The 15,713-nt window shown below is 32.3% G+C and overlaps 2 protein-coding genes across 7 annotated transcripts in view; both read left to right on the forward strand.

The window, feature by feature from the left end:
- The first annotated feature begins 70 nt into the window (after window positions 1-70).
- On the forward strand, window positions 71-7,359 carry l(2)k09848 (WD repeat domain 74 lethal (2) k09848). The gene is made up of 8 exons (XM_074132471.1): window positions 71-227; window positions 926-1,052; window positions 1,205-1,442; window positions 1,522-1,720; window positions 1,947-2,048; window positions 3,542-3,642; window positions 4,959-5,160; window positions 6,751-7,359. The coding sequence occupies exons 2-8, from the start codon at window positions 998-1,000 to the stop codon at window positions 6,973-6,975; spliced, it is 1,122 nt and encodes a 373-aa protein (XP_073988572.1). The 5' UTR covers window positions 71-227; window positions 926-997; the 3' UTR covers window positions 6,976-7,359.
- A 956-nt stretch (window positions 7,360-8,315) lies between these two features.
- The window catches only part of d4 (double PHD fingers d4), a 30,431-nt gene continuing 23,033 nt past the window's right edge, over window positions 8,316-15,713 (forward strand). For 2 of the 6 annotated variants that reach the window (XM_074132464.1, XM_074132465.1), the window contains exons 1-7: window positions 8,316-8,455; window positions 8,656-8,848; window positions 8,957-9,066; window positions 9,828-10,129; window positions 10,237-10,422; window positions 10,714-10,795; window positions 13,611-13,961. In XM_074132464.1, the coding sequence (XP_073988565.1) occupies window positions 8,796-8,848; window positions 8,957-9,066; window positions 9,828-10,129; window positions 10,237-10,422; window positions 10,714-10,795; window positions 13,611-13,961 (1,084 nt within the window). In that variant the 5' untranslated portion in view covers window positions 8,316-8,455; window positions 8,656-8,795. The remainder of the gene's footprint in view (window positions 8,456-8,655; window positions 8,849-8,956; window positions 9,067-9,827; window positions 10,130-10,236; window positions 10,423-10,713; window positions 10,796-13,610; window positions 13,962-15,713) is intronic. The other 4 variants (XM_074132466.1, XM_074132467.1, XM_074132468.1 and 1 more) reach the window with 2 other exon arrangements.

Below are 15,713 nucleotides of genomic sequence, written 5' to 3' on the forward strand. Positions count from 1 at the left end.
ATCTCAAAACATCTGATGGTGAAGCCTCCAGCTGTTACAATTGGTGAGAACAGAGTGTAGTAATGAGGTAATTGTTGTTGTCAAGTTGTCACTTCCAAAGAGAAGATTCGCTGCTTAGAACAAAAAAAAAGCAATTTCTTCTTACTGCAATAGGCTTTTTTATGTGCTCTTAACCTTCATAAGAAGAAGTATTGTAATCATGTAGATTTTCTATTTTGAATTTTTCCGTAAGTACATGTTTTGAGGAGGTTCGCCCACTTCGGAATTTCGAGATTTTTGCACGTAGTCTGTGACGGTTTGCTGAATTTTTTTGTTTTCGCTGAAAGTTGTTTGAAAAGTTGACTAAGTTATTAAGAAAAGAATAAGTGCCTGCATTTCCTGCAGCTGTCGACCACTGGATTTTTCTGAAAACCCTGTAAAAGTGTCATTCACACTACCAGAATTTTATTTGAAAGAAAGCAGATGTTATATACATATCTTATATATATATAGAAACATCGCTTTGTTAAAAATCAAGGAAGGATGAGGAAGAATGTAATATTTTGTGGAATATAGAGTGGTCGGCTATTAGAAGTTGTTTCCAACCCTAGCCTTTTTTCTTATCATATCTGCATTTTCTTAGATAAATGTTTTGTTACTTTATCACACTTCTCTAGAAGATAGTGATTTTTTAGGCAGAATCATGCTTTTAATTAATAATAGCATTTTCTTCTGCCGAATGTCACCCATTAACACAAACGTTTATTTTTTAAAGTATGTCGCGATAATTTTTTTCCCCAATAAACCGTTCAGCATTCGGCGACAAATAATGAAATCTTGGGCCTTCACGTAAATGATCAGTACTTCTTAGTAATGCAGGCTTTTACTAAATAGTGCGCGTAACCTTCCTCATTGAATTAGTTAACCTGAATATTACCTCCGATAGTTTAAAGGAGTTACTGTTGGGGCCTCGTTGTATAGCCTGTTTGATTCAACTACTTGATGATATCTAGGAAAAATGAAAGTTCCTTTTTATAATGCATACGTCGGAAGTGCTTCAGGCATTTTTAAAGGTACGGTTTATAATCTAGAAATTTCACTACTTTTATATTAGTAGTATGTATTTATTGTTGAAACTATGTTAATAATGCTTAGAAGTTATGTGAATAAAAATGTTTGAAATTATAAAATTAGTTATTTGCAATATAGAAAAACTTGGTTGTAGGCGTCTATGCTGTTCACAAAAGTAACCTTTTTGTTAAAAATATTGATGGCTTGAAAAATGCTACAAATAAAAATCCTATAACGTCAATGAGTTGGTGCGATGGAACTGAAGATGAAATTATGATTGGTTATGGTAGCCAACTTGTAAAAATATATAACGTTCAGTCTAAAACGTTTTCATTTTCGGATGATAAAAAAATTGGCGAGGGTCCAATAGTTGGGGTCAGCAAATTAAAAGGGTAAAGTAGAAATTAGTGAGATTACTTGGCCATTTCTCCACCCATAATGTAAGTTTAATTGGTTTTTACGACTTTTTAGGCTCTTGATATCGGCTGTAGAATCTGGAATAGTAAAGATGTGGAGAGAAAATGATGTAGAAGTAGTAACAATAGATAGCGGAGGTCATCTTGACAAAATGCGACATAAGGATGGTGTTATTGCTACAGGAGGAAAAGAGAACGATCTTAAGCTTTGGGACGTCCATACTGGTGGAAAAAAACTGTTTTCTGCAAAAAATGTAAGCGAAACAGAAATAATAATAATATAGTTTTCATTTTTACATATAAAACTAAGATTGTGAACTGAAATTCGTTTCAAATGTAGGATCCTTATCTTTGCCCGATTCGTGGAGTATGTGTGATCATTTAAAAAAATTGAGAGTTGTAGTGCAAAGTAATGGAAACAATATTAATTAATTGTTATTTTAATCAATATTTTTTCTTTTAACTTTTTTCTTTTTCAAGGTTAGGCATGATGAATTGGAGTTGAGAGTTCCAATTTGGGTGACAGATATTGCTTTTATACCTGATTCGAAGAAAGTGGCTGTAACAACGAAGCATGGTCACGTAAGTTAATGGCATTAATTTTCTTTAAAAAATTTAGTCTTCAGGATACTTTAGATTAGTTTTCAAATTGTTGAGATCATCCGACATCCTTGAATGTGAGTTTTTTCTCTGATAAGCTTTCCTATCAGAAATTAATTAGAGATTGACTAATTTCGAAAGGCATACCTGATTTACTTATCATTATGAGAATTTAATCTACTGTCATTGAAAGAGTGGTCACACTTCGCCAACTCTAGCCAAGACAAAATCTATCTTCCGGCTGCAAACAGCTAATAAAGAATCCTTTTGTCTCATAATTCTCTAGTAAATCCTTCTTACTCAGAGCTTTTGAAAACTTGGACTTGCTGGGAAATATTAATTCACAAAACAGCGAAATTGGAAAGTTCACAATACTTTCTATCAAAAAGTACATCGAAAATAAAATGGCTGGCCAAAAAAAGCATCTTTAAAAGCAAATGCATTCATTCTACTATTTACTCCATTATTTAATAATTCATTGTTTGCCACAGCCGTTTATGCTGACCATTTTCATTGATAACGTATTTTTTGTTTCAATAATAAAATTTAAGCTACATACAGCAATAATAAAAAACATTTACGTTCGTGATTTGGTAGTCAAGCGTTATAAGTTTTTAAAACAGTTTAAGACATCGTGATGCCAAGGTTCTTCTGGGACCTTCAAATCGGCTATTTTCAGTAAATACTAGTGTTCGAAAAATTTACATGATTGGGACTCTTCGTTAATCAAGTATTAGAAATTTGAATTTAGAATTAGAATTTGTCAAGTATTAGAAAGTGAAAAATCTGCTACGATTTTGATCGACTATAGGTTCCCGAGGTTCTAATATTTTAAAAGATATCCAGTACTTGCTAACATTATGCAGTTTTGTAAAGTGGAATGGCAGGGACATCTACCACTATCACTCCTCGGTACTGCTCTAAAACGCATTTTCTTTGAAAAATTATTCAAATAAAACTGTCACTGTGAATTTAATGAATGTGTTACGAGAAAATCGAGATCGATTAAAGTTTTAATGTATTTTAAAAATAAAGGATCTATTACCAGTAATTTTTTTTTAACTTTGGGATGACAGTTTGTTCACTCACAAGCGCATTGCTAAAACCACTTTTCCTGACTCAGGGAAACTTAGAAAGATATTTCCGTTAAAAATCTATCTAGAAAATTGGACCTTTGTTAGCAGTAAGAGAAAGTAAAAGTATTTTTGATCCAGTTTTGGTGAAAGAGCTATCTCTTTATAGCGTCAAGCCATAAACTTTAAAATCATTTAAGTTGAGACAGTGTTTAAGGTTAGGTTTTTTGCTCAATTTATTTCTTGCAAGTGAATTATTTCCCTGAAAAGATATGTTAAGTATGGATAGTTAGTTATATTATTTCACTATATCTATTACAATAAAAAAAATCAACATTATGTACTGTAAATATGTGTATAATTTAGTTAAACAAGTAACATTCTCACCTTGGTGGATTCCAGGTAAGGCTGTACGATCCTTCAACTCCAATGAGAAGACCAGTAGTGAATGTACAAGTTCCTGAACAAGCTTTAACGTGTATAGCTTATTCATATAAAGATAAGTAAGTAGCGTAAACAATTATATTGAGTTCAAATTAAGGAAAATCACGTCAACAATGCCAGTCGAATTCAAATTCTGTAAAAGTGAAATATATGTCCGGAGTAGGCTGGTAGTCACCCGCCTGCCTTGAGTCCATGAGCAGACCAGACAGAAGACACGCCAACCTTTAATGATGTAAAATATTACATTGTCAATTTAGCCCTGAAGATGGCCTAGTCCCTAGGTCGAAAGCTCGACACTATAAAAAATACAAAAATGACTGAAATTGGCATTTGTTTTTCTATTGAAGCAACGTTTTATATTATTATCTTTGTATCACATTCTTTCGTTTTTTAAAATAAAGTAATAGTAAAGGTAGTTAAAAGCTATACAGATTCGGACGTAAACATTAACAATCTCGACATTGTCCGGCAAGAAAACTCAATCCAGCATGTGTAATTTATTGTATCTTAATATGTTCTGCAAATTTCATTCCCAGACGAAAAAATCCCGCCACCGTTGGCCGTGATGAAATATTAATTCAGTCATCACTCGTTTGTGCTTTTTCACTCTTCCCATTCATCGGGACCTTCCAATCATGAAGGGCCGAATTGAAAATTTTGCGATTTATCACGATCTCAATATTAGCTGTATTTCGCCATAGCATTTATATATCTATATATGTAAAATCAAAGTAATATTTCGCCAATCAAAAGCTTATACACGCGATATTATTAAAATAATAAATGAAAATCACATCTTTTGTCAAAATGTTTTGTTGAAACAAAGCTTGCGATTGACAAACGAACTGATTGACAACGAATTCATACTTTTTTTTATTTAAAATTTAAAAGGTGCTCTTCAACGGAGATATGTATTTGTGTACCTTGGGCTCATTTGAGTCTGAAGTGTAACCAGCATTTTGGATTTGCTATATAAATGGAATAATTAATTTCTAAATGTTGAAATCAATGTTTCGTATTCCTGCTTCAGTTATTTTCCCTTCAAAAGTTTGGAATGCGTTTCAATATTTTATTCAGTAGACGCAGATCCCAAGAAGTCAGCCATGATTTGTTGTTCACAATGATTTTGCTTTCATAGTCTAACATTTCATTAACCCTTCCATAACATCTATCCCTTCAATTTATATAGATCAGCAAATGCTTCTCAGGTGTAAAATTTTAAAGATGTACGATCTCGTAGATCTACTTTAAAGCTAAGTTTATTGACAAAGTAAATTTATTTATAAGCTTGTGATTTTTGATGGCGCTTTCAACTACTTTTATTGTTTAATTACAGACAAATGCTTTCATTTTTTTTTTTTGTAAATTTTTACAGCCATGTTATAGTGGGAAGCGGTACGGGACAAATGAACCTTGTTGATCTGAGAAGTAAAGGTCTTGTGATGAATAAATATAAAGGATTTGTTGGAGGAATCAAATCTGTTGGATGTTCCCTGTCTGAGCCTTATATTGTTTCCGTGAGCCTTGATAGGCATTTTAGAATACATCATCTTTTAACAAAGGAATTACTCTTTAAAGTAAGTTTATGAAAAAGTTTGCAACATAATTTATTTATGTCATAATTGATTCATTTTTTTTTTTTTTTGTAATGTGGCCGACATTACTGCCAGCGCCCGTGCACTTCCTCTTACGAGGGGTAACAGGAAATAATATTCAACGTCTTCTAAAACGATGATCAATTCCGTAGAACAGTTCGTATCAACCAACACACATCATTTTAGGAAGTTAATAATAATGTTTTTCTATTTACATTGTTATTACTTGATTAGCTACCGCATTAGAAATAGTTTTTGAACTGTTTATACAATCATAGAAAACAAACAAATACTACTAAATTATTAAAATAATTCTACCTATTTTTTTTTTTTTTTTTTTAATAAGGCAGAAAATTGCATTTTTAGTAAAAATCAGTTAGTCGTTCACTACAAAATGTATAGATTCTTTGCAGCACTTCTCCAGGGAGTAGAATTAGCCATCTCTACTCTTCTAAATGCTCTAATGAGGGGTCAGAAAAAAAATCTATAAGTACTTTTTCTTTAGTATCAAGTAATTCTTTGTAAATAAAAGTAAGAAAGGATTGCTTTTAATTACACCAATCTGAACAAAGGAGTTTCTGGGGTTACAATTTGGTCCTAAACTACTTAGAGTTGTCATCAACTTATAAATATACAGAGAGTTGGACACTTCATCGTATATTCATACTAGCATTCAGAAAATGATCTCTGATTTTATCCATCGAAGCACGCATGTTTTTGTATCCTTTACCAATTTCGGACTTTCATCATCTATTGGTGCGTGTGGTGTGAGACAGAAACATAGTTAAAGTCAAATTCTCTTCACTAAACTGATTAATCAATCTCTATTGGATGAAAATGCGATACCGGTCAGGGATTAAAAAGTTCGTCTACGACGGATAAAATCTGCGAATTATCTAGCACGGCGGACCTAATCATATTTGCACGTAGAAACTTTCTTCTTCTATTGAAAATCAGGTTGGATTCGCGATGTTGATTAATGTCGTTGATTTTGTGCGACCCAGCTTTCATGGTTTCCTTCATGACTTCAAATCACAAATCTTTGATAACTGGCAAGTAGTGAGTGATAAAGTGCGTATGTATAAATTTGGAATTCATACAGTTCAGATAGTATTTTTTAGAATGGCGTCGCCGAAGGAGTTTATTATTACTGTTAGTTAATAATTATAGGGTGTTAATTGATGGTGTGAAGGGTGTTTCAAAGGGCCGCCAATAATAGTGTCTGAACGTTGGCCTTCTGTTTTTTTATATAGTTTTTGGTTGTCTTTTCTAGTAATGTGATATCTAAGAAATTAAATAGTTTCTGACGATCTCGTACGTAGAAGAGAAATTTATGTTGTTTGAAGATTGTTTAGGAGTTGGTCGAAAGTTGGCCTACGTCAACACCTTGTTTGAGTCTGAGTAGTGTGTCATCCAAAATCCTCTTGTATGTCTTTTTACTTACTATGCTTACGCTGACAAACCAACATCTTTGAGATTTCATCATAATTGTGTTTATTTGAGTGTGCGCGCGAAATTATTCGTATTTTAATTTGTAAAATATATATTCATATATATTATTATTTGTTTCAGGAATATATGCAATCAAAATTAACTTGTGTTCTTGTGAAATCGAATTTTGATTTAACACCCGAAAATTATAACAGCGACGAAGAAACAGTGTCAGATAAGGAAGAAAAAGAGGAGAGTGCCGGTGAAGAAGAAACCATTCTTCCTACGATAAATCTTAATACCGGTGCTACCACTGAAAAGAGGACAAAAAGTTCTAGTTCGCCTAAGAAAAAGCATAAATCATAACAAACGGTTAATGGTGAAGAACGCTAAAATTTAACTAAAATTTGTCAAAGAAGACGCATAGGCCAGAATGGCACCAAGTGGCTTGTTGTAGACACTACACTGGTTGTTGAATTAATCATGTAAGATAATGAAACAGAACCATCTATTACTGTGACCAGTTTTGGACAAAGCCATCAGTTTTTTTGATAGCTTGCGATGCTGCACAAAAAATAATGTACCATGCAAATTAATATGTTTAAGAGATAGTATTATATATTTTAGTAACTACCATAATGAAATGTAATTGGTTAACTCTTTAGAAAAGTATTTTCCCTATTTTTATTGTATTGCACTAAAACAGAAACAATTTGTTGTGTTACATTAAAATGAAGTACCTGGATTTTATTTTCAAGGTTTTTTTTATTACATCCTTTTGCTGGTATCTTATTTGTGGGTGTTACAAAAAGTTTTTGTTCTTCTGATTCTCTTATTATTAAATTAATAATAAGAATTACCAGAGTATTATCAGAAGTGTAATCATTAATTCTAATTAATTCAACCTATCATTTTGCCAGGAATTAATTCTTTTTTGGTGCCACGAAAAAAAAGATTTTCCATGGAGGCCAAGAATTCAACACAAGCTTGTACCCCTGCTCCGTAGTCGTAGTCTGAGCTACAAGCAGGTTGCGAAGGAAGTTCTGACATCACGAAATCAATTTGTAGAAGGCTAATGTGAAAAGTGTCAATTTTTTTTAATTAGAAAAGGTCGTTTGCGGACATAACAATGGACCATAAACAATTGTGCTGAATAGAATTCAGATATAATAGTTCGCCTAATGGAAATCACGTCTAAGTGTCCCATCCTTCAAAGTTCCACCAAATACACAGGACATTAACTTTCGTTTTAAGATAATTTCTTTAGCATGGATAGGGGTGCTAAAATATTTGAAAGTATAGAGATAAACAACCGTCTCAAAATGTTTTGCCCGTTATTTCAAAAAGACTGCTAATTTTAAAGACATAATACATCTTATTCGACCGAAATTTTCACAAGGACCACCACGGTTGCATACCATTGTTAAAGAACGGAATATCTAATTATGTTAACAATAATGCTGTTATTTTAGCAAATATAATATTTAAACACATTTATATATTTTTTTAAAGTTTCTACAATTTAAAAAATTATTATGAGGAGTGCTATATTATGGTAAGTTGAAATGTAATAAAAGTGTACCTCAATTAACGCTTTTTTAAAGTTGTACGTTTTACGAAATCATCAAACAACCTAAAATTTTATCATTAAATAAGTTTTCTTAATTAAAAAGAAATTAAAATTTAAATGTCCCTCCAAAAAAATGAAATACCTAGTGATTAAGGTTGCATTGCCGAATGCCGATACCCTTCTTTTCTAAGTGTGTATATTATTTCTGGAATTATTATGTAGTTTTTTAATGAGGGTTCCACTAAGGTTTTATAGAAGTAGTCCATTTTCTCTGAGGTTTGTTGAAAACCTTATTTCTAGTAATTTTCCATAAATTATGTGTAGTGCTATATTTTCAAAAAAAAATTAATTGGGGTTGAACCCCTTTTCACTCAAATGCATAGAAGAGTTGGTTGTTTGGTTATGTCTGCGTGAATAGTGGGGATTGTCGATCGGCTTACGTTTTCATATTAAAGTGCAAGGTTGCGTTGTTTTAGGATCAATAATGTTGAGGAATGTGGATTTTTTATGACGGTTCCAGTAAGGTTTTTTAGAAATAGTACAAATCCTCCCAGAGGTTTTTTAAATACCTAATTTCTTGATACACTGTTAAACAAGACTGATTATATTTTCTGCAATGGCGTGCGATATACAAATAGTAAATCCTTCAGTTTTAAACAGAATTGAAAGGTATCTATGACTTAGTTTTTTTTGGGGAACAATCCAATTTTTTGGATTTTAGTTTTGGAATAAAAAGTTGTTTTTTTTATTAAGTTCTATGCAAATTGTTAATTTCAGTTATATGGCTGATGTATCCTACAGAGAGGCTATTGAAAATTCAGCCAATTATAATACAAGATTATGTATAGAAAGAAGATTAAGAATGCCGTTCCTTGATTCTCAGACAGGTAATTGACTACATAAATGCCTAAAATTAAGTAAACCAAGTTCAGATAAATATTTATCGATGTTTTTTGATAATATTGAATGCGCTACGTTACCAAATAATTTATTAAAAGATCTAGAAACTTTGTAGAAAGTTCCATTAATAAGGGTTAGGTTTATTTCAGACCCAGTGAAGGTTTTTCAGTCTGATTTATTTATATACAGCATAGTGAGCTGATATGCTTTCTGGTTTCATCTTAAGAATGAAGAATGGTTGACGGTATCTGCGAACTGTGGAAAGGCCGGCATCGCATCACTCGCACGGCTTGCAAAGAATATTCAACGTAGGTTTTGCAGGAAGAAAATGAAACTTCATTGCTCGTAATTGAATCTGTGGAATGATTTTTATGGCTTAGAGTTTGCTTCTTCGAAGAAAACCTCAGGCCTTCATGTTTTACTTAGAAACATCTCTCCAGGCTCTTGAACTGAATCAAAACCAAGTGGTACAAAGAGGAATAGGTGCCTTATCTAGTGTCTGCCTGAATAGACACTCTCGTGCCGCACTGAATCCTATGAAGCTAGCCCTCCTACATCTAATAAACTTTTGAAAGTAGAGCTTAATTTTTTCTGAAATTAAGTAAAGTTACAATGTTCGTTTTTGTGAATTTTTTAAAAGGTTTAGTGACTTACCACTTAAACAGATTAAGTTTGTTTGACTAAGATGTGTTTGTTTTTCTTTGTACAAATCATTTATTCGTTGTTTTTTTTTTTACAAATATTGCAGGAGTAGCCCAGAATCATTCGAATCTGTTTATGTCATCAAGGGAGAGAATACCTGGACTACAATTTGGTCAAGTTTATACTTATCCATCGAAGAGGTGGCGGAAGAAAAGACGACAGTATCTTATGCAACCTCAAGTCCGTAGGTGCGGTGATCTCGGATTTCCTGGTGGAGGTATTTCGTCTGGACTAGGTGACAGCTCTGACTTGCATAGTATTTCAACAATGGAAAATCCTGCAGCTGCACCTTCTGAAGACAGTAAAGATAGTGCAGGAATTAAAGATGATTCATCTACTAAAGCTTCAGTAATAATAACTTTGTATAGAAATCAAATTTTATTGGATTAAATTTTCTGTCAAGGATTCCAAGCGATAAGATTATTAATACATAATTTTCATCTGTCTTTATACAGCAAGATGCATGGTATTATGATGAGTTAGAACTTCAAGCAATGGAAGGATTTGATGATCCAGATCCTGATTCGGATTACGATTATGAAGAAACTTATTCTAAGCGGAGGAAAAGGAGAGGAGGAGGTGGTAAACCTGGCAGAGGGGCCTCACCTGCAGATTCAGGTGCAGCGAAGAAAACGGGCAAAGTATGTTTTGTTAATTATATTTCCAGATTTAATTCATGGGCAAAATATGCTTCTTAAATGTTTAAATGTAATGTCAGATTTATTGATGCAGTTACATATTTTTTTTGTAATCGAATCGTAAGAGATGTATTGAACATTATTTGAAGCATTTCATTTTAATTTCAAGCATTAAATTATATATTCACTGGGGGATTTTGGTTTTAAAAAGTTAAATTAAGAGAAAGTCTTGTGAGTAGCGGAATTAAATTAATTTTTAATTTTATAATAAATGTTTGCATTAAAAATGTGTAGGGCACTGGCGTTGGCAGAGGCAGGAAGAAAGTAATGAATTACAGTGAAATGGGAGATTCAGAAAAACCATTTTCTTGTGACCGTGAGTTTTCTTTATTCTATTTATTCGTATATTTACATATCTTATTCTTTTATTTCTTTAATTTGAATAAAATAATTTGAATTGTTATAACTTGATTTTGCAAAACACCTGTTATGTTTTCAGTTTTTATAGTTTTCTTATTCTTCCTTTTTTATTTCTATCAGTCTTTCTATTTTGATGATGAATGATGATGATGAGATATGATGCTCGTGGAAGCTTCAAATATAAAATTTGTTGATTGAACAGTACTAAACCTGAATAGATAATATTTAGGAAAATTTGAGTTTTTCTTTTTTTTTTCTGTATTATCATTACAAATTTTTTTCATTTTTATTTTATTTTTTTCAAAAAAAAAGAGTATCTGTTTTATGATAGCCAAATGCTTTGTTGCATTAGAAAAGTTTTATTTATTTTCTATTATTATTAATAAGGATTTTATCACTTTCAATTTTAATTTTTGACTTTATATATTCAAATTTCTGTCACTAACCACCTTAGCACGAAAATTTTTCATTTGCACTTGACAGCATGAGGCCTAATTTTAATTTCAAATTAAATGGAATAAGGTAATTTATATTTGAATATTCAAAGATTGTTAGTAGAACTTTTGATTTTGGTTTTTGAACAGATTAGCATATTTGCTTAGGTTGATTTATTTATTTTTGGGATAGTCGCCATTCTATATATTTTACCATCATCTAAAAAAAAGTACAGGCTTCGTTTTCCCCACTTACTAAGAAGTGTGGAGAAAGTGTTAACAATTTTTCTTTTTTGTTTAATGTAATTTTCTATCGTAGTCTTGATTAGTTCCGAAAATTTTGAATTTAATAATCGGGGAATGTATTGTTTTTTTTCTGACGGTAGGAAACTGTAGAAACATGAGAAAAATTTGATGAGGTATTTTGTCATTATTTACAAATTTAAGTCTTTTTATTGTGCTTGAAAATTTAAAAGTAACATCTTGAAATTATGAACATTACGACTGTTCTCTCTCTCCCTCTCTTTCTGTCTGTTATTCTCTCTTGGAGAGAGTAAGAAAGAAGGTATTTGAATGATGGAGATTTTCGATTTTGAATAAAAATATCCGTTTAGAGGGCTCCCTGAGTACGAATTGGTACAAATTGGTATACAAGTTATTTTGTGTTATGCATCCATATAACTTGAAAAGACAAAAAAAGCAGAAAGATTAAAAGTTAAGCTTTTCGCTTAGGAGATTTTGGAATAAATGTTGGACATTTTTTCGCAAAAGTCGTGGATAAGGAGAAAAAATCTTAGCAAATCCGCACTTTTAAACTTGCCATTTTATTGAACCCGGACTTATTCCAGTACACAGAAATTGCTAAAAATGATTTTTGTGGGCTCTTTAGGATCTTAAAACGTGCATGCCCAATGAAAACTAGATATAGAAAATTGTACATGATTGCCTCCGGGTATCAGCAATAGTATTAAGAGAATCTAAATTCCCAGTATTATTTTACTTTTTCAAAAGTCCTTTTTTTTTATGGATGCAACCCGTAAAAAGAAGAAATTGCTATTGGATAAATGCAATAATCATCACCACCTTCTACATCTCAGTTCGAGTCTTCTCAGTTGTCACTGACGTTCATGTTTTATATAATTCGGCTCTCCTCCTGGGTTTGGTTCCTAATAGGCATCTGGAATCGCTTGTAACACCATCAAGACATCGCAGCATTTGATCATCCCGCTCTTCTCTTTTCGTGCACCATTTTATAGAACAGCATTTCTGCTTCCCTCTTTTCACATGCTCATTCTTCTGTGCCTCATGCCGGGCCCACCAAATTCTTCCCAGTTTAATAAATTGGATGGCATATCTCTAAATAGCGCATGTAGCTTCTGGTTCGTAAATTCGGCGTCTCCGTGTGCTCTTCACTGGTTTTCGAAATCGTCCACTTGTCGGTATGATACAGAGCGAATTAAGGTTTATGAAGGTAACATTAAGTTTCTCAGGAGGTACTTGAGTCTATTGACAAGTATCTTTTAATCTAAAGGTTATTCGCTGGATTTCATCAGATAAATTGTAAAGTTTATCAGCCAGTTGAAATAGACTAATTCATTTAATTTAGATGGATAGCTGGCCACTCACTCTTGCCGCTTGCAGGACTGTTCTGAGCTGAAACTATATAACAAGTTTAGTTTTCGTTGATAGTGAGGCTTATTCTCTAGGGCTAAAGATTTCTCCTCCACTGACTTAAATACGTCCAGTAAAGTAGTTAGATGTAGGTGTACGCAAGAAGATGGACTGATTTATTGTTTAGGAGAACCGCTGGTCTGGATGCCTGATCCTCTTGCTACTTGCCGAAATTGCATTCATTTTTAGGTAATAAATTATACTCGTCGCTCCCAATGGCTAAGGAGAGGAAACCTTTTAGTGTGCTCACTTGTGTATAAGAGCACTCTATACATGACTATTTACATCTGCGTTGTTGTAACGCAGAATTTCTCCACAATTTGCTTCTACTGCCTTCAGAAAATTAACAAATTTAGAAAAATATCAGTCGAATCCTCAGTGAAAAGCATTTCTATCTTTCTGCAAGCAGCTTTACCGCTTTTATTTAAATAATCTTCCTGATAGGTCTGTTTGCAGAGTTTCTAAAAACTGCGAGTTGAAGATTTATTCATATATTCAGTGTAATAATTTCTTTCCAAATAGTGTTGTAGCTTGGATGAGATTGTGAATATGAAATGAATATGAATTTAATAATTAAGATTAAGGATATGAAAGTGTGAGCGTAGTAGTCTCCTCGGGTACTTCAAGCCATGTACCCTGGGGTGTGTGTACGGCTGTTGTTTACAGTGTGCGGAGCGAGATACAAGACCCGTCCCGGACTCACCTACCACTACACGCACTCGCATAAGGATGGACGATGTGGGCCGCCCTCTACGCCAGTCGCTTCTGCATCCTCTTCTAGTAGTTCAACGTCGCAACTAACTCCATCGTCCGGCGTGATACCTTCTACGGTTACATCATCCTCTTCTTCTTCGTCATCATCTGTTGTGCCACCTCCGTTGGATCAAGATGATGATGCAGCGTTGCCACCTCCATCGCCAGCACTGTTGCAATCAGTTTCTGGGCCAGACACAAACCATCCCACCCAAGGTTGGACCAAGTTGCACGACAGTTATCTCACTTACCTTAACACCCCCGGTAAATCTTATCTATCTCTTCTATTTCTTTGTGTTTTTTCTTATAATTATTGCTTTCGTGGCCTTTTATTTTTATTTAAATTTTGATTTCTTTTAAAGCATGCCTGGGTTCCTTAAATTTTTATTTTTATTTTTACATAGTATACGCATGCATGCTTCAGTTTTGTTTTTTGTGTATGCACGCTTTTATTTTAACAATTTTATTTCTAGTTAATGTTAATTTTTTGATATGTTTATTAATTTCCTTATGAAACCCCCTTCTCGAATTAATTAAGATCACATTCTTATTACATCACAATTCAGTGTTCCAAGTAGTAGAGTTATCTAAAGCGCCTCATAATTTTTTTTTTTTAAATTATAGTTTTTAATGATAGTTTTGTTTTTCCGACCGTTTTTAATTGATGATTTTTGGAAATATTGAGGTGCGGTCGAAAAATTCTCAAACAAATTTCTTTCTTCATACCAACGTTTCGGTAAATTTATTTTCCTTCTTCAGGGTATTGTAAAATTTGTGGAGTTCAATTTTGAACTGTACGAACAGTTATGATGATGTAGCTTTAACATTAGACTCCAAAAATTTTACAATATCCTGAAGAAGGTAATGAATTTACCGAAACGTTGGTATGAAGAAAGAAATTTGTTTGCGAATTTATTGACCGCACCTCAAAATTCCCAAAAATAATAGTTTTTAATATATGAAGTGAGATTTATTTAGTATCTCCCATTCACATTACTTTCAAATATAAGTATCATTCTCTCTTCAAATTTAATTTTATGTTTTGTTATATTTTTAATTTAGCAAATACAAATTTTCATCGGCCAATATACTGTCTACTGAAAATAATGTTTCTGTAAATTGATGCCTTATAATTATTTTAATTACCATATGTTGTAGAATTTTATTTTTCTCTCAAGTTTTACTTTCCAAAGCCTTCATTCTTTTTTCAACTCTTTTTTTTTTTCTTTTTCTAGAAAATTTCATTTCCTTCACCCTTATTTTCTTCCCGTCACTTGTACAGTCACATAGTTTTATATGTTTTAGAAATTAATTATTTACTCAGTTGTGTGACGTTCAATCGGAAAAAGCTTTATTTGACTTTAAAATAGTACATAGTTAAGCTGGGACATAGAGTAACTCATTTTTAGTTAGTAACTATTCAATATGTAATTTGTGAAGTAAATTCCATCTCCAAGTCTTAACAAATCCCAAAACCGTTAAACGACGCACAACTTAAACTTAAAATAATTAATAATGACCATTTGTACGATGAACGAAGAATTTGTTTTAATTTATAGTATTAAATACTTTCCTAGATTTTTAATTTGTTTCTATGATTGCAAAAGCCTAGTATGTAGAATTTATATTTTGCATTTTAAAATAAAAATATTTCCGTACAAAAGGTCATATTACTTTATAATTAATGTATATATTTTTTAATTTTAAAAGCTAAATGAAATGCCTAAATTTTCTTGGCTTACTACATATTTTTCTTTTAAATGTTTTATGAGTGTCTTTATTGTTATAACGGACTGATCTTCTTAAGCTTTTGATAGTTTATATAAATAGCCGATATCCATCTCCATTCCCACTTGATTTTTCCAACAAATTTCTTAAAAACGTTTCGGTATACCCTGTGACCATCCAAATCTTTTGCAAATTTCTAAAAATCGGAATAAATGGTGTAAAACATTCATTATCACCAGTGGTTTATCTAACATATTCATAATATTCCAAAACGTTTTTCACATAATT

Source organism: Rhodnius prolixus, unplaced genomic scaffold, assembly GCF_049639745.1.
Source record: "Rhodnius prolixus isolate KJV_2025 unplaced genomic scaffold, Rpr scaffold_4, whole genome shotgun sequence".
Taxonomy (NCBI): domain Eukaryota; kingdom Metazoa; phylum Arthropoda; class Insecta; order Hemiptera; family Reduviidae; genus Rhodnius; species Rhodnius prolixus.